The sequence below is a fragment of the Lynx rufus genome, unplaced genomic scaffold (genome assembly GCF_022079265.1).
Source record: "Lynx rufus isolate CCGP_SWC_20201006 ecotype Redwood Valley unplaced genomic scaffold, mLynRuf1.p SCAF_4, whole genome shotgun sequence".
NCBI lineage: Eukaryota > Metazoa > Chordata > Mammalia > Carnivora > Felidae > Lynx > Lynx rufus.
Genome location: NW_025814856.1, coordinates 37,104,554 through 37,129,583, shown reverse-complemented (window position 1 = coordinate 37,129,583; position 25,030 = coordinate 37,104,554). Strand labels below are relative to the sequence as shown.

The following is a 25,030-nucleotide window of genomic DNA, read 5'->3' as shown; positions in this document are numbered from 1 at the left end:
TAGGGGCTTAGCACAAACACCAGATGGGTTAGAGACATCTGATCATTAAAAATGTTGCCTAGTGCCCCCAGCCCAAAGGGGACAGCAGCCAAAGACACAATGAGGGGTGTCATGGAGTTCTAACAATGCCATGGAGTGACAGCAGCCCCAATTCCCAGTACCTCAAATACTGGAAATTTCCAAGTATAAATCTTCCACCTTAAAATATTGCTCAATGTTTTCACCACCGCATAGACCTAAAAAAAAGTATGTCTACGAATTGGCAAGAGTCTGGAGGTCACAATTTTGAGAACCGTGTTTGTCAGGAAATCAACAGAAAATCCCCAGTAAGAGGCACTCTTGCCAGGATTTACCTGTGAGCTCCCTTTTTATGTTGGGAAGGTTGGCTGGACAGGAGTTGCTGATGGTGAGGCCTGGGGGTGGCAGTCCTTGGTTGCCATAAAGATCAATCAGATTTCCAGAGACAGGTAACTAGAGAGAGAAAAACAGTGATAGAAACAAACTGTTGAACAGCTCCTCATTCAGCTAGAACCCGTATCGATTCCGGACTTTACTTAAAAGAAACGGTAGGATGCAAAAAGTCATCGTGCAGACAATGGATAATGTGGCAAACTCACTATCTAGCACATCCAGGGGCATACGCTAAATGTTTAGTAAAGGTCGGCTATTTCCGTAAAACAGGGTTCTGTGTGGCATGACTTTTTCACCAAAGCACGTTTTTCATCAAAGTCATTTTTTCCATCCCTCTCCTTTTTATCTCTCTTCACTATAAAGAACACTTTTGCAGCAGAAAAGCACTGAGAAGTGTTTTCTATTGGCAAAGAAATGGTTTCCTCATTGCTAAAGAAAAGCTATTTTCCTTGAGAGTGAAATCTTTCACAAAGCCACAAGAGGGAGCCCACTGACTTTAATATAAGAACAAAACATAGACTTAAAAAAAAAAAAAAGGAAAGTATTTAGCCTTCTCAACCTAGCTTAAGAGTGTTTTTCTCCAGTTCTGAGTTGAATCATTTGAAGTAGTGAACTTATTTCTGCCCCCAGTGCTGCTTTTCCTGTACTGAGTTCACTGGAAGAGTCTGATGTGCCCGTTTTTGGGCACAAGAGGGGCCCCGGACATTTCCTCTTCCCACCGGCTGAAATAAAGTTCTCAACTATCACTCTGGGGACACAGTTAAGTGACCTCACTTCTGCCACTGCAGAAACTCCCCATTCCCAGCTTAATTCAAACACTTCCTGTAAACTATTAACACCGTGTAAGAAATTGATCATTTAACCCTTCCTGTCTTTGACTATACACTCTAAGTTTTACTCCACGTCTGAGAAAAGTGAATGTTTACTGACCAAGGGGCTCCAATAAAGATGACATTGAAGATTTCACCTTTCATTTTCTCCAGTGGCTACTAACATACAGATAAAAATATCTCACAAAATAAAGATAGAAATGTGTTTCCCTTCATCGGTAGCCTTCGACCATCTATCCACCATGGCTTCTAAGTATGTGCTCTATGAAATGAACCCCGAACTAAACCCCAAACGAAAGAGATGGGGGAGGCCTGTACTTTCTGGCAGGTAAACAAGGATACCAGCTCTAATATGACTGGGGCCTGAGGACAGGGAGGACAGACAGATCAGCAGAACACCTCTCTCTCTTTTCCACTCAGTCTTTTGCTTCTTTTTGAAGGCAGGATGTATGTTATGTATATAAAATGTACTATATATATCCCATTATACAGATTCATATAAACAATGCGCTGTGATAACTTAAAATGTCCTTGAACCACAATTCAAGCCCCTCTAGCTAAGAACCTGATCAAAAGTGACTGTGATTATTAGCTGTCATTTTACTAAGTGGTTTTATTTGAAGTAGGTCACCTTCTTAGGGTCAGTCTCTTCCTGTGTGTGCTCAGTCGTACTCTTGTCCAACTTAAGACACCAGAAGGAAAGGGGTGCAAATCTCTCAGCACAGCACTGTAAAGAGTTAGAGCATCAAAACTTCTAAAGCTGCTATGACATCTCATAACCCCTCTGGATTCCTCCTATCTTTCCAGAGTTTCAGATTTTTGAAGAACTACTGAGTATTAATAAACTAAGAATGTGGCTTTAAAAATTCAATGCAACAAGCTAAAAAAATATATTTCCATTCCTCTAGAAATACAAATCATATCTATTATATTTTCAAATGCAAACTGTAAGCAACACGTGCAATTGTGTTATGATGATGATTTGTTAGGGAAAATTAATAGACAAGACATACATAGAGAGCTTTAAAAAAAAAACCTTTAAGTCACCAAAGGACTTACAGTGAATAGATATCTGATTATAAGCTTTTCCAGGACAAGAACATATTTTCTAAACATATTCTAAAGGAAAATGTGTGTACATATACCAAATAAATGCAGACTCACATGGAAGGGAGGGAGAGAGGGAGGGAGACAGAGACAGACAGACATGGAGCAAAAGAAACAAAAATTGGGAATGAGACAGAGACAAAGACTCAGAGTAGGGGTGGAAACAGGAAGAGAGAGACACATGTGCATACGGGGAAAGAGGTGGACAGACAGATGGAGAGACATGCAGGATGGCGGTGGGGAGAAAGAGAGCAAGACTGGGGACCCCCAGAGAGAGATGGATTGGGAGGGAGCTGAAAACTCCAGAAAAGATTGCCGTGAATGGCAGGGAGTGACAGTGGGGCCCGCCAAGAAGGGAGATGAATCAAAATCTCTAGAACAAGACGCCTTATCGGGTACTCCACTGAGGTCAGACATCATTACTTCCAGTCCCCAGAACGGCTCATAAGTGTCCACCTACTTCTCTGCAAGATTTCCTGCTCTAGCTGCTTTTCCAACACTTGCCGAACAGGAGCTGGCAGCATGTACCTTGCCGGAATAGTTTGCTGGGGACAGTTTTTTGTGTGGGGTCCTACTCTGGGCCAGGTACAGAACTAGAAAGGCACTCTGTGGATGTCATCTTAACGGCTTTTATGGCAGAGAAACCATGGGGCTAGCTATGTGTGAACAGAGCTTTGTGGTAGGAGGTTCGTATACTATATTAATAACAGTATTGGGGGAGGGGTAGTGTCAACCTGCTGATAAACCAATTAGAAAGTGCAATTTTCAAGTCATCTCCAGCTGGATCTAAGCAAATAAAAACCTAGTTGCTCACTAGCCAAGTATGGATGCTCAAATTTACGCATTAGTAGTGCAGCCATTCATAGGCGGGCTTACTGACCTGCTGTGTGATATTAACCTCTCTGAGGCATGGTGCCACCTCTGAAGAGTGGTGATCACATCACCCATCTCACAGGGTTGTGTAACAATTAGAGGTAACAGGGGGTGAAACACTGTATTTAAGTGATCAGTACACTGCCAGGTTTGGTAACATTATGATTTTCTACAAAGTACTGTATTCCCAACCCGCTCTAAACTTGGATCAATGACACCACATACGCCATGTTAATTACTATGTAGCCTGTCAACCACTGTACCAATTTTGCCAGGCTGCAGTGCAAATCTAAATATAGGAATCAAGGGAACTACAGGGCTGTATTAACGGCTCAGTGTTCAAATCGAGGCTTCTCCATTGGGGACCCCCTCCCCTTCTCCGAGGGGATCTGTCAACTTCTAGAGTCATTTTGGGGTGTGACAACTGGGGGGGAGTGGAGGGTACCACTGGCATCTAATGGGTGGAGACTGGGGATGCTGCTAAAAACATCCTGCAATGAGCAGGACAGCCTCATAACAAAGAATTATCCATCTCGAATGTTAGTGGGGCTGAAGCTGAGAGACTCCGCCCCTAAATGGTGCCTTATGTTGTGTGTGTTAATGGCTGTCATTCGTTGAGACTACTAAGTGGAAGGTTGATTACACATCATTCTGGGGTGCCTGGTTGGTCAGTTAAGCATACAACTTCGGCTCAGGTCATGATCTTCCAGTTTGTGGGTTTGCACCCCACGTCAGGCTCTGTGCTGACAGCTGAGAGCCTGGAGCCTGCTTCGGATTCTGGATGTTCCCCTCTCTCTGCCCCTCCCCCACTCGTGCTCTGTCTCTCTTTCTCTCAAAAATAAGTGACATTAAAAAAAAATTTTTTTAGGGGTGCCTGGGTGACTCAGTCGGTTAAGCATCCGACTTCGGCTCAGGTCATGATCTCACAGTCTGTGAGCTCAAGCCCTGTGTCAGGCTCTGTGCTGACAGCTCAGAGCCTGGAACCTGCTTTGGATTCTGTATCTCCCTCTCTCTCTGCCCCTCCCCTGCTCATGCTCTGTCTCTCTCTGTATCAGAAATAAATAAAACACTAAAAAATTTTTTTTTAATTTTTTTTAAATAAATACAAAAATAAACATGGCTTTCTAATTACAAATTGGCCATGCATATTTAAGAAAGGATTCTGTGGTTCCCCTTCTGGGTTAGAAAAACTGCCCCATAAACATAGCAACATTTATAATTAGGGCAAAGTAATATCTTTGAAGCTAAGGAAGAGGAAGAGGCATCTTCTGTTAACATGGATATGTCGTGGGGCGCCTGGGGGGCTCAGTCGGTTACGCATCCGAATTCGGCTCAGGTCATGATCTCATGGCTCGTGAGTTCGAGCCCTGCGTCGGGCTCTGTGCTGACAGCTCAGAGCCTGGAGCCTGCTTCGGATTCTGTGCCTCCCTCTCTCTCTGCCCCTCCCCCGCTCATGCTCTGTCTTTCTCCCTCTCTCTCAAAAATAAACATTAAAAAAATTAAACAAAAAAAAAATTTCACTTCCAGCATAGAAGTGTACAATGTCCAGATCGAAGCCACAGTCTGATAGGGACAAATAAAGAGGGGGTGAATGCCTATGGGTCTGTGCCCCAAACTTGGCCTGAATTGTGTTCTTCAATGTTCTGCTCCACCAAAATGAATATTTTTCCAAGTAAATGATCATTGTAAAATATTATTATTTTTTTCTTTCTGGATGTTCCCCTTCTCTGAATCTCAATTGAGCACTGTGAACACAAGTAAACTGGGACTTTTATTCTTTGTTTGTAATGGTACAAGAGGGCCCTTGTGCTCTTAGAATAGTTATTTCTAGACTCCAATTCCCTTAGGATAGTTTCCTCTCTAAGTGTTCCTTCCACTTTACTTTTTTTTTTCAAGAAGTTAACTTGAAATAAAGCATATCAAAGAATCAAATAAACGGAAAAGAAATGCCTAACATAAAGAACGTGAAGTTTAAACTCTACTGTCAGGGGAAAAATTAAAATGTGAGTGACGTGTGGTAGCTTTGTTGTTTTCTTTTGACAACCCAAGCCCAAGTTTATCAAGAATAAGAACTAGGAACCAACATTTAGTAAGTGCGTATCAGAATCAAGACTCTTCTAAACGCTTTTTGTGGATTAGCTCTTGACATTTTCATATGAATTCTATTGTCTTAGATGCTCTTATTATTATTATTCCCATTTTCCAGACAAAGAAAGTGAGTTAGAGAGGTCAAACAACTCACTCAAGAGTATGCACTCAATTCAGCTGTCTGGCTCATGATCTGAGTTCCTAATCTCTATATTATAGGGTCTCCACTAATAGCAAAATGCTGAACCGCTTTGGTCATGGTCTGGTTCTGCTGGGGTTACCTTTAGACTTTTTCAGCGTGCAAATATAGAAAAGTAACGAATGCCTGGATAGTAAGCGGCATCTGAGGGTGCTACAGGTGACTCCTGCCCTGGCTGGGAATTAATTCAACGCTGCCCAGGGCATCTTTCGCATCCAGGAGCTCCTCTGAGATTGCGCCTCTGCTCCCGAACTACCCTCCTCTATTCAAGATCTGACGCAGTCTCCTCTTTCCAGGCTGGGAAGCTCTATGAGCAGAGGTAGGAAACCTCACTCATCTTCATCCACAGCACTTCACTCAGGGCTGGTGACACAGTAGATATTCAGTAAATGCTAATTCAATCATAAAGTTAGCTTAGGAGCAATCAGATAATCAAGAAATAAGGTTTCCATTCTAATGTAGAATGACTGAGGAGACATGGGTATTCAGTCTAAAGGAGAGAAGCAGGGGTGCCTGGGTGGCTTAGTTCCGTATCCAACTTTGGCCAGGTCATGATCTCTTGTGAATTCGAGCCCCACGTTGGGCTCTGTGCTGACAGCTCAGAGCCTGGAGCCTGCTTCGGATTCTGCCCCTCCCCTGCTCATGCTGTCTCTCTCTCTCTCTCCCTCTCTCTTTCTAAGAATAAGCATTAAAAAAAATAAAGGAGAGAAGCAAATGGGGGTCTTGAAAACTGTCTTCAAAAGGTTTGTCATGAGGGGGCACCTGGGTGGCTCAGTTGGTAAAGCTTCCAACTTCGGCTCATGTTTGTGGTTTTGAGCCCCACGTCGGGCTCTGCGCTGACAGCTCAGAGCCTGAAGCCTGCTTCGGATTTTGTGTCTCCCTCTCTCTCTCCCCCTCCCCTGCTCAAACTCTGTCTCTTTCTCTCTCTCAAAAATAAACAAACATTAAAAAAAAACACAATACATTAAAAAAAGAAGAAGAAGAAGGATTGTTCTGAGGACAAGTTCTCCATGAGGCAAACTAGGACCCATGTCTAGAATTCATACAGAAACTCATTGTAACATCTGAATTATAATTATTAAGTATGATGTTATTTTAAAATAGAACTAGACACATTATAGATGCTCAAGGAATATCACCTAAACAAAATACTATCAAAATTACTTGATAGTATAAAAAATTACTTAATAATTTCGAAGTTGTTAAGTACAACTTGTTTCCAATGCTGAATGCTACACATACTTTATGAGATGACCATGTGAGGCAGGTACAATTATCAGTCTGATTTTACAGATGGATAAATGCAGGACTTCAGGAAGCTACGTAACACGCAAGATGACAGAGGAAATGGAAGGCTTTGGATAGGAACCCAGATATGAGCACAAATCCCCAACTCTTAACCATTGTGTTTTCCTGTTTGTCTTGTGAGCTAGTGCATATCCTTCTTTAGAGGCTTTCAAGAAGATGCATGACTGATTCTATGTGTGTATGCGGGGGAAACGGAAGATATATAAGGGAAGGCTAATGCACAGAGTACTCGGTTGGTTCAGATGACTTCAAAGGTCCTCATTATTGGAGAAAAAATTTTAAATGATTCATAAAAAAAAAATCATATTAAGTTTATAGTCTTCCTGAGTGCACCCGGATACCACTCGACACCACTGGCAAAATGACCACCTTCATCAAGCAAAGTTCCTTTGGACTGATTGGGCCATTGCTAATAATTGCAGTGAGGGCATTGGAAACATTGTAAACATACCCATGTTTCCGAGTATATTTATACATTCCACAGTGCAAGCTCTCCCAAGTGTTTTGCTCACATTCATCCCAGGATTTCGACTGCTGACAAGGGTAGCCCTCCTCACAAGAGGCACAAAGTTGGAAGCAGAAGGGTTCCGACTGATGCCAACTAAGCGCTCCAAGAGGGTGGGGAGACTGTGGCATGGAAACATCTGTCAAGATGGCAGAACATCCAGATCTTTCAAAAACGGGGCGGGGGGGGGGGGTTGTGAGTTTAAATGGGGAGGAAGTTGACAAAGACTGAGGATCCTAGAAAAGACTTTGGGGTTTCAAGGGGGGTTGTCACCCTTCAGGACTTCAGGTAAGTGAACTGAAAGAAGTGAAACAAGATGGAAAAGAAAAGAAAATGCTACCTATAAAACTTGAGTGTACTACAGTAAACTATTTTGGTGTAAATAAGCAAGGGCTATCATATTCCCTGGCCATGGGGATTTATTTATAGGAACTTATGCTCTAAAAAGATTTTCTATTGTGGTAAAAATTCCTATAACATAAAATTTAGCATCTTACCCATTTTGAAGTGTACAGTCCAGGAACGCTAAGTCTATTCACATCATTGTGAAACAGATCTCGAGGACTTCTTCATCTTACAAATCCCAAACTCTGTACCCATCAGAGAAGAACTCCTCTCACATCCCTCTCTCCTATGGAAATTAGCCTTTCAAATATAGGTTATTCAAGAATATGATAGCCCCGTGGCATTGATCTCAGAGGAAACAGAATAAGATTGGACAAGGCATTCCAAAGCCAATTGAAGAGTCTTGTCTCTGACACACCCAAGCTATGTAAATCTGTGCAAGACCAGAGAACCTTTCCTAATCCTAAAAACGAGGGTAATGATACTACCCCAACTTGACTCACAGAATTACTGCAAGGACTAGAGTCACAGAATTAGTACAAGGACTAAATAAGACCTACAGTAAGGCTTTGGCTAAGTGGTAACATAAGCCACCACTCTAAGGAGTGAAAAAAAAAAAAAACAATACAGGCAAGGCTCCAAATTATAGAGAGAAGGAAATTTAATAAACCACTGCTTTATTAACTAAAATTGAATAGATTTAGATGAAGAAAGGTAACTCAAACGTCAGTCTATCATCTGTGAATAGAAAGGTACCACCTTTTACTTTAAAAGGTGCATTCATTTGTCATGCCAAGGAGAATGCTACTGTAAATAGTATACTCCATAGTATTGCCCCTGGCAGCGGGCACTATGTTGGTCACTAGATGTCCGGGGGAAGCCTGTTGTCCTAGTGACAGTGGACTTGGACCCCAGGGAACGTGGAGCTTTATCATGGGGTTACTGATAAACCCACGAGAAATTCTTAATTTCTGATGTCAAAGTCACTGATTTGTGATCCTGAGACAATTCCTTGGTTTAGTATTAATAAGTTTCTCAATCAGCCACTTGCAGACATAAACTAAAAGCTCAGGAAAAAAGGAGAGAACACTGGAAATAACTCAAGATATTCTTTAAAAAAAAAAAAGTCATCAATACCGTATTTGCCATCTGCAAAGCAGGATCCATCAAGCCCAGGATTTCTTCATTATAACTTGATTCTAGGCTAATGATGTCATCAATTACATCATCCATCTGTAGGAATAAAAGGGCAATGGAAGAGACAAGTATAAGCAAAAACTGTACAAAGCAACCCAAAGAGAGATCCATGATTCTCTTCTTACCCTCAACACTGAATGCTCTTCACTTAGATTTCTAAGTTACCATACCTTCCTGCCAAACAGGAACATCACTGAAGGTCACTGACACTAACCAGTGATAAGGATGACATCGGTAACCAGTGCTTAGTGAGGGATTACTAGGTGCCAGGCACCGGGCTCAGGACTTTGGACAGGTTCAATCATTTCCCCCTCACAGTAGCCCCAACAGGGTAGGGGCTGTGAGTATATCCATTCTCCAGGTGAGATGAAGGAGAAGCACCTTGCCCAAAGAAGAAGAGTTCGAGCCACAACTTGAACCCATTCTCTCAAGCGCTATGTTCAACTGCCACTCCTAGACAGGAAAGCTGGACTGGGAAACCTCATCTTCAAAGACAGCTGCGATTTCCTTTTTTTCTCTAAGGACTATACCCCATAGCCTTTGTAGACCCTCCTTGAAGTAAGAAAACACGGGCGGTCACTCAGACCTTTGCTCTCCTACGGACTTGTGGGGGGGGGTCACTGTGGCTCTCAGGCTACTGGCAAACCCTGCACCGATCTTTACAGTGACTTATATAAACTAAGCGTCTCCTTGTGCGGCTGCCAATGTGCACGGGGCTCCCCCAGGAGTACACCAGGACGGGGTTATCATTACAGTGGTGGAGCTGACAGTCCCTCTAGATCAATTTTATTCCTCAAGTACCAAAACATCAGTTATGATAATAAACAACAGTGATTACATGTGCCTTGCAGCAGTTGCAAAGACAAGGCTGTGAGAACATTTCGTTGTAAACACCTTATGTATTTGAGCTGGGTATGTGCCTGTGTGTCTGCGAGCATGCACTCAGGCTTGAATCTCAATAATGCTTCGCAAGTACACAGTGAGGTCTCAGAGCTCAGAGGAATGCTCTTCATGTCTTTTTGTCATTTCCAATGAAAGGGGACAGGCCCCAATGTCACAGGGCTTGTTGGAATCCTCATTCTCCCACTTTCTGTAGTAAGGGCAACGCCCTCAATTTTTAAAGGCCTCAACAGGCCGATCTGGAAAATGGGGTTAATAATACTCCTTGTCTTATTGGATTCTTGTGAGATCTCAGGATAAAGCATAAAAAGTGGCTCAGAGTGCCATGGATATAGTAAACACCCAAAAAATGAGAGTTATTAAGTGACCTCTGACAACGATAATTGCGGGTTGAATAAGGTCCAGCACATTGTTTGTTTAGTTTCATTTCTAGATTGACCAGTTAGGTTTGTTTGCTTCTACGGGATGATTTTCTAATTGAGTCGAACAGTCAAATGGGCCAGGGGACTTATGCACAACCTCTCCTTGTAAATTTTTAGGGAAATAAAATTAGTGGGTTTTATTGATAGAATAAATAGAATTTTTAATTTTAATAAAATAGAATAGATAGAATTTTTTAAATCGTTTCTTTTTCTGATTTAAAAAACACTAAAGCAAGTTAATAATTGGAAATACAGAAAAGTAAAGAATTTTTCATTGCTTATTCTTCTTTCTCTCATATATCTATACACACATTGTAAAATATATAAATATGTTAATAAATGTTTGTGGTGTTATTTATACATCTATTAAACAGGATGTCACAGAAGAATCTCTAATCACTTGCAAAAAATCCATGAAATATTATTAAACTAATAAATTTCAAATGCATGTTTCATGAGAGTCCATTTTGTAAAACAATATGTAGACCTTTCTCCCTCTCTCACACACACACACACACAAACACGCATATCTTGGTTTTACTAATAGCCTATTGAAGTTGATATCCTACAAATTTGTGTAACACATTGATGACGGTACCTAAATGAGTACAGCATTTTACATTTTATGTCTCACAATTTATGGATTTCAAGCACTTTTTAATCACTTAAAGCAACTTAGGGAAAATGTATTTTAAGTTTAATTTCATTTAGTTATTTAATCATGCGCCACAATGAGGAAAATGGCCTTGCTCATAGCTTTCTCCGTTTAAAAAAAAAAAAAAAATCAATGAGGGGAAAAAAACCCTGAAGTCATCAGGAAGGCGTGATGAGCCACAAATATAGATTCTCATTACAAAGTGTCACATCCTTGGGCTGCCGAGTCATTCAGTACCTGCATGCATGACGCTCGTGAATGTGTGTTCATAGTTGGGCATTCGCTTTCCGCCCTGTTTTGCTCTTCAAACTTATAAAATCCCTGTAAAAACACAAGCAAAATCAGCCCATGACTTGGATTTGCAAATGACTTTTCAATGACATGTTCACACGAGGCTGATGGTGCAGCAACAAGATGAACTAATAAGCTTTCAAACAAAGTAAAAGTGACCAAGAAATAAAATAGTGCACAAAGAACTTCCATCAAATCAGCTTGATAGATGACAAATATGGACAGAGAAAAATAAGACAGTTGGTTTGGGCCCAGGGGAAAAAAGACTGAGTCCCTCTAGAAACTAGAATACAGAAACTTCAGAAAAGTCACCTCTGAAATCACATGAACATTTCAGAGTACTGTAAAACTCCATTAAAATGAGGCTTATCATCTCGTAATTTGGAAATAACAGGCATTGAATCACAACTCTCCTCTCAGGTATTTTTATGCTTCAAATTTTGATGCAACAATTAGCTTGAGGTGTGTTTTGAATCTTGTCTCCAATCCAGCCTTTACAAAAGCAGATTTCACGGCAGCGGCAATCTTATTATGAAACGGAATTTATCTAGCAATTAAACCTTTGCTTCTCTGTTAAATTCTCATGTGCTACATTATTCAAATCCATCCACGCACATTCTGTGCTTTTTTTTTTTTTTCCTCTTCAACTCAGGGAGAAATAAAAATACTATTCCAGGCATTCACAATAAGCGGAACTTCTAAACCGCCTGTCCCACACCTTTTCTATTTTTGTTTTTCCTTCTCCACCTTGCCTTCTCCTCTCTCTGCATTTTCACTGCTTTGTAAATGGAAAGGCATTGAAGAGAAGAGAGCGCTCAGCTAACGGAGTGGAAAGAGGGTGGGAGAGAAAGTGTCCTCACCTCCACGTCCCACTCGGGAGCGGCCAGGTGTCCCGTCCTGAGCCATAACCCAATAACCCGGTGATGGTGAGAAAGAAGCCGGAGAGCGGCAGCCACGTAGCAGAAACTGGGACAAAGGCCAGCGCGTGTGGCTCCGCAGACAGACTAGAGAGTCCACAGTCAAGTGTGGGAATAATATCCAACAGACATTCATTTAGTGTAAGAAGACAGGAGAGGGGAGGAGACATGAATTACCTCTTTTTCACAGTTGGAGTTAAGTGTGAGCATAGCCATGGGGCTGTTGGGTGCGCTGCTCCCCGGCACTGGTGGCATGACATGATCGCCAGGCTGGTTTGGACATGGCAAGCTCAGGACTTGGTTGGCATGTTTATTTGCTAAAGTGGTAGAAAGGTACTGCTTTACCTGCTGCCTTTGGGCTTGCTGTATGTGGTACTTGGTGGGGTTTTCGAGGTGGGTCTGCACCTGAACATAGCCACGGAGGGAAGAGAAGACAGCGCCGTTATTCGTGAGTTTCGGTCTGCTCTTTTCTCAGGCACAAACATGAGACTGGCCAGTCCACCAACAGAATAAATTATTAAGCCCCTGTTTATGTACCAGGCACTGTGCTAATGGATTTTGATATTACTGAAGTTTAAAGTCTAACTCTCAGGATTTGGGGTAATACTTTGCCCTGTTTTATTTCCCTGCTAATTAGCTGCACATCTCTTGGAAACCTTGTGCCCTTCTGCTCATGTCTAAGAATTTAAAATTTGCAACCATCTGTAGGGCAAAACTTTTCCCAACACAACTGGAAGGGCTTACTGAGATCAAAACAATCCAGAAAAAGGAGCATAACAATTTATTTTACTTTCCTTGGCAAAGAGAACAGCTTTCTGTTTAAAAACAACAACAAAAACCTCCTTAAGAACCAGCTGTAAAACGGTTGTAGAAAATAAACAGAAACATTCTGATGATTAAATCAACTAGTTGTAGATTAATTCCTCCCACTTTCATTTGGACATGATTATTCAACATTTTAATTAAGATCTTGAACTCAACATTAAGCAGTTTCTTTCAAACACCTCACACTTACATGTATGTGTCTTTAAAGGCATGGCTATTAAGGCACCAGGATATTTTTTCTCCTTTCTTATAAACAATACAGGATTAAAAATGGTTTAAAAAAAAATCAGTGATAGTCAATTTAAAGTTACTTTTTCCTTGATAAATACAATTTGATCTTATGAGCTCCGAACAGGAGCTGATGGAGAGAGCACAGCCAGGCACTAGGGGGAAAAAAAACCCCTACTAATATTTACTTTGTTCAAAACCACACTGAATTACTTCTTATAGTAACAAGCAGTAAATAGCATTAAACTAGCAGACTTGCACTTATTGGAAAGAGTACAATAAAATGAAAAGGTGAATTACTCAATTTATTGCACTGCATTTCAGACACTGAATATGAATAAGAGTAACGCTCACCTGATAGTGATTATATTCTAGCATTTCCAGCATAACAACGCTTTAGGTGGCCCCAATCCAACGAGAAACGGTAGACTATTCACTCCCTCTACTTTCTGTAATGCCGATTCGAAGACTGACTGGCATAGAGAAGGCACTATAAACAAGGTATCCCGAGACACCACCGGAAACTTTATCACAGCAGCCCTGCTTATAATAACCTAAGCTAATTAGTTATGCGTGTAAAAAAAAAAAAAAAGCCCATTCGCACAAGGGGCTTTTTTTTTTCTTTTCTTTTCTTTTCTTTCTTTCTTTTTTTTTTTTTTTTGGAAGCTCAACGAGCTTGGTCTTCAATATTTATATCAATTTTTCCCCCTGGCTTGACGTCATGCTTTTTTCATAAATATAAAAGAACCTTTTTAAGTGATGAGCTATCAAAGTCAAACTCACTGTCAGATCAAGGCCGATTCACTATTCATCTTTAGTTCCAGTAGTATTAATAGACAATGGTATTTCTCTTTCAGCAATAGGTTAAGAGCTAGATGCCCCCTTTGGAGAAGACACTGCCTAAAAGCTACTATTACACACGAGACTTTCTAATGGCCACATAACTCTCTAACTGGCAATTGCAGGAAGAGCGTCTCTGGAGGAGTCTCTGGGCTGCACTTTCAAGTTCAATGGCCTCATCCTATATCCTAGTCTCAGTGTGCATCTTATTCTTAGTTGCATGAATATGTAACTCTCCTACTGACTTTAAAATCAGGAAAAAGGGAAACTACCCTAAGCAGAACAGGAAAAACATACACACACACGGGGCTGGATGTATATTTACGTGAAGAGTAAGAAATAAACGTCTCCCCAATTTCACCAAGGTGGGAAGCATGAAAGTGTTTGGCAAAACTCTTATTATAACTCTTAGGGATAGAGAAGAGTAAGAGTACCATATACATGACCGATGTACTTATATCTTTACTCATTTATTTGCTCCATTATTTACTGTTATTATGTGCTAAACGCTGTGTGAGACACGGAATATACGTTGCGAACAAATAGATCTGACTGCCAGCTTCATGAAGCTTGTAGTCTGGGGTGAGACAAAAGAAGAAAAAGGCAAAGAAATAAATACCTAAAAATTGTGATAAATGGTTAATATCAACTGCTGAAATGGGGAGATATTTAAAGCATAAAAATTTGAAATTCAGTAATGCTGTCCAAATGCCCAGGAAAATGGAAGTTCTTTACGTTGACAATCTCAGAGAGTTTTCAAATGACTGATCTAACATGCACATAGAGGTTCACAGAGACATTTTAAGTTTATGAAAGGGTCCAGACACGATAATGATGAGGACAACAGACATTACTAAAATAAACATAAAATGAGGGCAATGCGTGTAATGTGCTTATTTCACTATTACACTTAGACAAAGAAAGGGCTACACATTTAAAAATAAATGTTAATTCACTGGCAGATCCTTATTCTTTAATGAATTAGAATTTTATGCTTTAGTAAGAAAGGAAGCGACCTGCTCTCTATTCGGCATTGCCACTAAGCTCTTTCCTAATACCCAGGTTGAGGTGATCGGAGTTGAATGTACTCTGTCCCTTCACGGTCAGCGTCATTTTAGTTTCCAAATAAGTTGAGAACAGACTAGCTATACACACTATGCAGGAAGCAGAACATCTCGAGCTGTCTCCAAACACTGGAAACAGGTAACATAAATGAGGAACATGAGCTCTAGGGTTAATAGGGAGTAGTGAGGTCTGTGCCTAACTGGAACACACACGTCTCATCTAAAAGGAATGGCTGACATGAAACGTGGTTGACGGTGGCCACATGGGTATATCAATCCAGTGGAGATCTTCCAATTCTGAGATGTAGCTAGGCAATGTACACTTCTTTTTGAAGTTAAATCTCCCAGGTTAAAAAACTGACATCCAGTTGTTTGACTTTCACACTGCATAAGACAAGTTAAACACATCTGTGGGCTGGACTCAGTCCAGAAGCCACTAGAATGTGGTCTCTGCCTCACACCACCCTTAAGGATAATCTTCCTATCTACATTCCCTGGGGGTGGCCTAGGTTCTGAGGACAAGTTACTGTCGAAATGCAGGCATTTCCTTGTGCTTCCCTGAGAGACAGCATGCCGAGCAGCACAGTTAAGAATTCGAAACCTGCATTCGAATTGTGGCTTTGCAACTTAACTGTTTAGATGACCCTCTGCAAGTCATGAACGTTTCCAGGCTCTCGTCTCCCCACGTGCTCAATAGGGATGACAACAGAGCCTGCATGATACAGGTATTTCCGCATTAAATGAACACACACGTCTGATGGGCTTAGCAACATAGCTGAAACATTGCAGTTCTCAAACGTTTTTTGTCTTAAGACTGTTTCAAACCGTTCTAATCGGGAGTATTTATGTGAGTCCTAGCTATCGGTGCTTACCATATTAGGAATTAAAGCAAAAAAATCTTAAAACGCAAGACGACACGCTGCCGTACATTCCACTGGTCTTCAGAACAATGACATTTTAACACTCACAAAGCTTTTGTAAAACTCTTCTGTAAAATCGCAAGAGGGGCATGAAAAAAAAGGAAAATAATCTAGTATTATGAAGACAGTAGTTGTGACCTGGCAAAATCACTACAAGGGTCCTGGAGTCCCCCAGGGCTCTCTGATCAACTTTGAGACCTGCTGATCTAGAACACAGGTACCTGCTGATCTAGAACACAGGTTCACGAGTACCTGAACCCTCGAACCTTCTCACAGCAATATTATGAGGCTCTAAAGTCCTGTGACAATTTTAAAAGCCATATAAATAAAACCATCCTAAATCATAGCTCCTCAGACTTCCCTTTTGTTAATTTTTCAATAGCCAATCAAGCAAGCATACAAATGAAAACATATATGCAGCAGTAAACATCTGTATGACTGCCTGATAATTTTTGCACGCTGGTGACCTTCAGACTAACCCTCCCCAAGTTAATGAATTTGGAGAGTCAAGTTAGGTATTGCTGAGCATGTGAAGGACAGACCACAGAATAAAGCTAGAATACTTCATACTCTCTCAAAAGATACTCTTTTGTCGATATAAGGGACGTTTCATATAAATAAAGGATGTTAGCTATCACGTTAAAGTGCAAAACTCCAAAGGCTTTGAAATTCTTCTTCCTTGTTACTGCTACACTCTTTTTGTGCTTCTTCTGTTCTTCCTTCAGATCCTGAATTGATTCCAAGAGAGGTGGAATGGATCACCTTCTGTCACACTTTTGCTGTGCCACTTCCTAGGTGACAATGACAGGTTATTTTCCACCAGTTTCATTTGAAAAAGATCGTGGAGCACATCAGCGTGAGATGGTACCTAGAGAAAACTACCATCTTGACCGACAAAAGAATTCACTGGAGGGAAAGAAACAATTCCCACTGGTCTTCTATTCCCTCTACGATTCGTAAACCAGAATGTAAATAATCAAGTTGAGGGAAGATTCCTGCAATCCTTTTAGTTCATAATCTATTTTTTTTTCAACACGTGCAGATTCAACACACACTTTTTCAACACAAAGTGCAGATTTCTTATTTTATGTTTAGGGAGAAAATGTGCCCTGCTGCTTAGTGAGTTTAAGGAACAGTAAAGGGATTGTAACTCCATCAACTGCTATCCACTACTGCCTCCAAACCACCATTCTTTTATACTGGTTTTTAAAATGACAATTTATAGAGACGGTAAACTAAGCAGTCACCATCCCTGAAAAACATGGCAGAACTGACAAAGCTAGCTTTCTTTTTTTTTTGAAATTTTTTTTTTCAGCGTTTATTTATTTTTGGGACAGAGAGAGACAGAGCATGAACGGGGGAGGGGCAGAGAGAGAGGGAGACACAGAATCGGAAACAGGCTCCAGGCTCTGAGCCATCAGCCCAGAGCCTGACGCGGGGCTCGAACTCACGGACCACGAGATCGTGACCTGGCTGAAGTCGGACGCTTAACCGACTGCGCCACCCAGGCGCCCCAAAGCTAGCTTTCTTAAATGACTTGGGAGAAGACTTGTCCAGGGTCACATTTGAAAGGCACACGGTTCTTTTCAGTCCCACAATTATACGAATTGTGCCGATTATGCCACGAAAGAGGACTCAAGCCCAAAATACACGTTCTCCAACACTCAGTCATCTATTCTGTACAGTCTGTACAAGGGGATTCTTCACAGAAAATAAACATGAGGATACGAATCCTGACCTAAGAGAGAAAAGAATCAAAATGAGATGCAAACAAGAAGCAAAAGCAAAGGCGGCTTCCGTAAAGGAGACAGACAAGGGACTAAGGCTGACGAGCCCAAGCCCCTTTCCCTAGCCCGGGAGTCTGCCCACCAGGCCAGCTGGGTCTGCTCCTTATTCTGGTCTGGCCTGTCAACTAAGAATACATTGTACATTTTTCCATGGTTGGAAAAGAAGCAGAAGAAGAAGATTTCATGATACATGAAAATGATATGAAATCCAAATTTCAGTGTCCATAAATAAAGTTTTCTTGGCACACAGCCATGCCCATTCATTTGCATATTGCCCATGGCTGCTTTCACACTGCAGTGGCAGAGATGAGTAGTCACAACAGAGCCTGCCTGGCCCCCAAACCCTAAAATACTTACTCTCTGGATTTTTACGGAAAATGCCAACCTCTGCTCTGTTAAGAAAGTTTCATCTAACTGGAATTCAGCTTTTCTGATGAAATACAAGTTTTAAGAAGGAAAGAACGAGGGGAGTTTTGAAATATAGTACATGTATACACAATTTTGCGGTGGCTTCTCCAAATATCGTCTAAACTGGATAAGCAGCCGGGTAGAAACACCGGGTGCACTCAATGATTCCCCATTTTAAAGACAGACAGAAACTCTGAAAAGAAGGTTGTAAGACCTGCCAAGGCTGGACATTCAACCAAGGTCTTCCGCATTCTGTCGCCAGTGGCAAACCATACAAACACCCTTGGCTGTTGATGAATTTTAATCTAGGGCTTTAACTGAGCTAACAGGGGAAGATAAAACAATGTAAACTCACATGCACTCACATATATATATATGTGTGTGTGTACACGCTCAAATATGTACGAATTTATATCCAGTTTCTCTGGCCTCTATATGTTCACACCACTTCCCATCACATCACTTTGCAGGATCTAGGCTTCTGAATTCATAGAAATGAGTTAGAATTGTGTACAAAAGGTTGGGGTACCTGGGTGGCTCAGTCGGTTAAGCGTCTAACTTCGGCTCAGGTCGTAATCTCACAGTTCTTGGATTCACACCCCGCGTCGGGCTCTGTGCTGACAGCTCAGAGCCTGGAGCCCGCTTAAGATTCTGTGTCTCCCTCTCTCTCTGCCCTTCCCCACTCACACTCTGTCTCTCTCTCCTTCAAAAATAAATACACATAAAAAAAAAAGTTTTTAAAGAAATGTGTACAAAAGGAGAGGACAGCAAATCTATTTTTCTAAAATGTTGATGTTTTAATAGAATAAACTAGACCAACTTTACCAAAAATGCCTAACAGGTCTTCCTCCCTTAGCTGATGACCTATATAACAGTATGCTTATTATAAACCACAAGGTAGGCATGCTTTGGGGTTAGGACAAACAATATTTAGTAGCCCCAGGGGAAAAAATAGAGTATTTATAAGTAAACTCCTACTATATACATTGTTTTTTCTTCCCTCCCAGACTAAACCATGCCAAAGGTCTGAGTATAAAAAGAACATCAAGTTTTTATCTCAGCCAAATAGAAATATGAGATTTAAGACTGGTAGCCGACTGTCTGCAGAGTATTTATAATCCCAAAATAAAAACGCAACTTTTAGAATCAAAGTCCTATGAGAGAAGCAGCAAAGCCCAATAAACTTAATCCATTACTCACCTTCATACAAAACTATGCATTTACAGGTCCTGTACTATAAAGATTGTATCAGCCATTATGCATGGATATGTCATACTAAATACCAAATTTTAAAATGCATGTTGAACAGAATTAACATTCATTCACTCAAAAATCTCTACCCTGTAAACAGACACTGTGCATTTTATATTCACTCCAAGCTGAGGCCATTTAAAAATAAAACTAAGAAGTCACTTGGATAACCACATTAAATATTCTTGAAAGCCTCTTCATGCAGTCTTTATAAAAAAAAATCAGGGCGCCTGGGTGGCTCAGTCGGTTGAGCGTCCGACTTCAGCTCAGGGTCACGATCTCACAGCTCGTGAGTTCAAGCCCCACGTTGGGCTCTGTGCTGACAGCTTGGAGCCTGGAGCCTGCTTCCGATTCTGTCGCCTTCTCTCTCTGACCCTGACCCACTTGCATTCTGTCTCTGTCTCTCTCAAAAATAAACATTAAAAAAAAATTTTTAAAGATTTAAAAAATAATAAGAAAAAAATAAATAAAAATCATATGATGGCAACTGATTGAATACAGAAACAACTACAGAAGAAACCTTATGTTGATAGTTTTAACCTTTTATTTTGGGTCATTGCTGTCTGAGACTATACCCAGTTGCCTTTGTGCTGTATACAGAAAGAACTAAATATAGGTTTGAGTGCAAACCTTAACGTGTACATAAATCACCCGGGATCTTGTTAAATGCAGTGTGACTCTGTAGGTCTGGGGTGGGACCCAAGATCCTGCATTTATAATAAGCTCCCAGGGGATGCCCACCCTACTGGTCCACGGACTATGCTACATACACCTGGAGTGCAAGGCTGTGATACGTGCTCACCTGGACTTCTGCTCCCAGGAAAGTTACATGTTCATGATTCATTCAATACATATTGCTTGAGTACCAACCAGATGCCAGACAGCTGCCCTACTCTTACACAGGCTGTTCAGGGGAGGTTCTAGAGAGAAGGCGACAGTTAAGCACAGGCCTGAAGTTGGGGAGGAGATGAACCAGGCAGATTGGTGGGAAGAACATCCCAGCAAAGTGCAAAAGTCCTCAGGTATGAACAAGCCGGGCCTGCTCAAGGAACAGCAAGAGGCTCTTAATATACCTACTTCACTTGGCTTCTAATCTACCACACGCATCTGGTTTTCCTCTTACCTCTTTTCTTTTAAATGTTTATTTTTGAGAGAGAGAGAGAGAGAGAGAGAGAGAGAGAGAGAGAGCACGCACAAGTGGGGGAGGAGCAGAGACATAGGGAGACAGAGGATCCCAAGTTGGCTGTGTGCTGACAGCAGAGAGTCTGACACAGGGCTCAACTCACAAACCCTGAGCCCAAGTCGGATGTTTAACTGAGCCACCCAGGCACCCCTCCTCTTACCTCTTTTAATATTTCTTTTTAGTCTCCTTGGCCGGCTCTGTCTTCTCCTAAGTATCAGAGTGTCTCAATGCTCAGAGCTTGATTTTCTCTATGGAAAGGCACAGCCCTGGTGATCTACGTCAGTCTCCAGGTGTCCCTGAACTCCAGATTCACCTCCACCTGCCTACCCCACAGCCCCATCCGGCAGACTACAGACATCTCAAACCTCCATGGTCATCATTCGCTCCAAACCAGCTCCTCCACAGTCTTCTCCACCTTAGTAGATGGCAACTCTATACTTGTAGAGTTGAAAACTCTATCCTTTAGGTTGAAACATAGGAAATTACCTTTTTTCCCCCTGTAGATCAAAAAAGTGGCCTTCATATGGTTCAATCTAGTTGTTCATTCAAAAACCTTGGTCATCTTTGACCCTGTTCTTCACACCCTCTATCCAATCTATAAAGAAGTACTGGCTCCCAGGGCACCTGGGTGGCTCAGTCAGTTAAGCATGTGACTCTTGGTGTGGGCTCAGGTCCTGATCCCACAGTTCATGGGTTCAAGCCCCGCATCAGGCTCTGCGCTGGTAGTGCAGAGCCTGCTTGGGATTCTCTCTGTGCCCCTACCCCGCTCTATCATACACTCTCTTTCTCTCAAAAGAAATAAATAAACTTAAAAAAAAAAAAAAGAAGCATTGGCTCCTTTCTCAGAATATATCCAGAATTTAATTGATTTTCACCATGTGTATTGTTACCATCTGATCCACGCTATCATCATTTCTCACTTGGAATAGTGAGAGTCTCTTCTGGCTTCTGTCTATGCCCTCTTTTAGTCTATGTTGAAGACACTGATTAGAGTGATCCTTGTAAAATATGTCAGATCATGTCACTACCCTGGGGGGGGGGGTGAAGAAACAACTCTGGAATGGCTCCCTATTTATCTCTTGAGGGGAAAAAAAATGTTCTTACAATGGCCTACAATCCCTAACCAGTGCCATTCATCACACTTGTTAGAAATTCAGTCTTGGGTCCCACCCCACACCTAATGAGTGTGACTCTTTCAGTGGGGACCAGAAATCCATGTTTTAACAAGCTAACCAGGTAGATTCTTATGCATGTCAAAGTCTGAAGATCCTGCCCACTCCACCCTGGAATCATGACCTGTCTGCTCTTGTCTCCCACAACCATCCTAAGGGTTTATTTAAATTCTCAACCCATACCCTGCCAGTGCTCCTGACCCCCGTACCCAGCTCTACTTTGTGCAGAACATGGCCTGGCACACAGTAGGGATTCAACAAGTATCTGGTCAATCGGTGAATAAACGGAGCCCATGGACATTGGGGGGAAGAGGTGCTAAGGGCAAGGAGTCAGGTTGTGTAGGGCACCGTAGTGTCTGGAGGCTAGGATTCTGACAGCCTCCAGAAATGTCCTGAGGAAATGGAGAAGTGACAAGTGCTGGCTCTTCCTAATTCAGAAAGCTCTGGAGGAACTATGTCTCCAGGCCAGCATGTGATTCAGAGTCTGCCTCCCTACTCTGAGAGATAAAGTTAAAGCTCCCTTTTCTGTTCAGCATCTTCCCTGAGACTGCCAATTCTTATAGCTCTCATCTATGAGGCCTGGGGTCCTGAGAGTCTAGGAGAAATGGCCATGAGCCTGGATACCTGCCTCCATGTCTAAACTATAGACCCCACAATGAGTCACCATGAAAACAGAGATCCCCAAACAGGTGGCCCATGGGCACAGTCCACAGGTATGGCAAACCATTCTGTGCAGTTGGTTAATTAAAAGTTAGGAATTTTCAACCAAGTTTTGGATCTCTAGTTTCTCTGGATCAATCAGGAGATCTAGAGATGCTAAAGCACACGGGCCAGCACTGGACAGAGTTGAGTGGCAGCTTCCCTCTTGGGATGAGCTACGGGCTCTTCATTTGGCCACCATTCCACCACTCCTTGTACCCACACTGATGTGTGGCCTGCTCCGCTCACTCATCTACCTGACTTCTGAGGGCACGTGAACTGTGAGCCCTTTAAACACTTCACATTCCTGGGCGTTGTTCCAAATCAGATGGAATGGGTGGCATACGTGTGCTTACAGAGCCACATTAAATGAACAATCTTAAATGATGTGGGAGAGAATAAAAAGTCAATTGGTATAACCTTAATACATAAAATAAAATGGTGTAAACTTTTAAAAGGTACATGCACATCCATCCAGTAATTAAACAATCAAGCACTTTTCTACGGAAATCAACAGATGTAAGCAAGATTTAAGATTAGGTACAATGGATGTAACGTCCATCAGAGCATTAACCATCATGGGAATGGTCAAATTACTACCTTAAAGCCCAAGCAGTCTGTGACTGCTTTCGAGTTACAACAGTACTATGGCACAATTGAGCAACAGACCTTATATCCTCCCGAAACCTAGACTATTTCATCTGTGGTCCTTTATAGGAAGTTTGCCAACCTTACATCTAGTAAAACAAACAAACCAACAAGTAAAAGAAAACAAAAATCTAATAGCAGGCAATGGATTAAATTAATTACAAGGCGGCCACCTACGTTCAGGGTTCCCCCGACCTTGGCCCTGTTGACCCGAGGGCCAGACACTTCTCTGTTACAGGGCTGTCCTGTGCACTGTAGGACAATCAGCAGCATCCTTGGCCTCTACCCAACAGATGCCAGCAGCGCCTTCCCCGCAACACCCGTGGTGACAAGCAAATATGTCACCAGACTTTCCAGACATCCTCTGGGGGGCAAAACTGCCCCCAGTCGAGAACCACTGCACGCAGATGGATACAATGCAGTCATTAAAATCCCTGTTTTACAAACCTATTTAATTAGAGGGGACGTTCAGAATGGCAAAGCAACTTAGAAACGCTACATACGCCGTGATCCTACACCGGCTTCAAAATATTACTTATACATCTGCAGAGGCAAAAAAAGACCAATTACCGATCATTCAGCAAACTTAACAATAACTGTTCTGAGGTGATGAAATTGGAGGGAACTTTTACTTTATTGGTTCCCCCCCACCTCCCATATTTTCTATATCATCTACATGACACTAATTTTGTAATTAAAAAAAAAAAACCTACAGATTCCACAGAAACTAAATTCTGTGGGTCTGGACAAATAAAGATATATTCAGGCAGAATCCCTCTCCTGAAAACTTTGCAAACAATAAATAAACCCACAAAGCTGTTATATAAGGAATGAAATCTGCCTCACTCCAATTTTTCCTTTAAATACTTGATCAGATTAAGAGGACCCCGTTATTTATGACAGTTTTAGTCCAACATCCAAGCCCAGACCGTTTGAGTTTGTATGATATTTGACATATTTTTATGGTTTTGTAAAGGGCTGCGATTACGTGGTTCAATGGTCCCCTAATAATAGCCCATTGTAAGGACCGTCCACTTCTCCCCCTCCCAATGGGAGTTGTGAGAGCAGCATTCCACGTGCTAGAACTTTTCCATCTGCCCCAGTTTAGCACTGCCTCAGAACTGCAGACGCCTTTTTGTTTTAGTATTTCCCCCCCAAAATGCCCCCATTGTTTGCAGTTTATCGGGTATTAGAGATCATTATGGCACAGGCAGCAAAACTCCTTTTCATAAGGGCCGGCGCTCCTAAGAAACTGGCAGTGGTCAAGTTTGTCAGAGATGAAAACATTGCCCTGGGCTTAAGCAAAAGGTCAGTCAGAAATGAGAGCTGAAGGCTGCCGGTTTGAAGGTCAAGTCCACACGGGCTGAAAACTGGCAAAAAGTTGCCGCCTCGTAATAACACAGACTTCAGGGTCCGTATCATGAGACTCGACGGGTCTCCCGGTTTTTGAGGAGCTGCATTGTCTCGGGTAATTCCTGAGACTTGTCGCCTAGATTATGGGATGATGAAAACCCGGGTTGGAACGAACAACCCCCCCGCAGGAGCTCTCTCGAGCATGCTGGGCCCTGTGCTGAGTGCTTTGCAGGCCCCCCCTTTACCAACTTCACTTAACCAGAGGTACACAGGCACTGAGCGTATGGAGAGCAGCAACTACAGCAGGGCTCCTGGACCCACGAAAGAGCCTGTTTAAGTTGGGGAAGCACAGACAAACGGGAAGGAAACAAATCAACAAAGGATTTCATACAGTGACTCAGTGCAATGCAAACAATAAAACAAAGTTATTTTGGAGTTATTTGGAGCAAACAATAAAACAAAGTTTCCGTGGTGCCGACATTCCAGCTGAAGAAGACTGAGGGATCTGAAGAAGCCAGGGATGTGGAGAACCCAGCAAGCTGGGACCCCAGCAAGCTGGGAAGCAGCTTGGCAGATGGGAGAAACAAGAACGCCGGTAACAATA

At 42.0% G+C, this 25,030-nt stretch overlaps 1 protein-coding gene across 3 annotated transcripts in view; it reads right to left on the bottom strand.

Moving 5' to 3' along the window:
* MITF (melanocyte inducing transcription factor) overlaps positions 1-25,030 on the bottom strand; it is a 223,633-nt gene that overhangs the window by 19,925 nt on the left and 178,678 nt on the right. For all 3 annotated transcript variants that reach the window (XM_047094782.1, XM_047094783.1, XM_047094784.1), the window contains exons 3-6: positions 12,226-12,453; positions 11,078-11,161; positions 8,804-8,899; positions 354-471 (exon numbers count right to left, since the gene is read on the bottom strand). In XM_047094782.1, the coding sequence (XP_046950738.1) occupies positions 354-471; positions 8,804-8,899; positions 11,078-11,161; positions 12,226-12,453 (526 nt within the window). The remainder of the gene's footprint in view (positions 1-353; positions 472-8,803; positions 8,900-11,077; positions 11,162-12,225; positions 12,454-25,030) is intronic.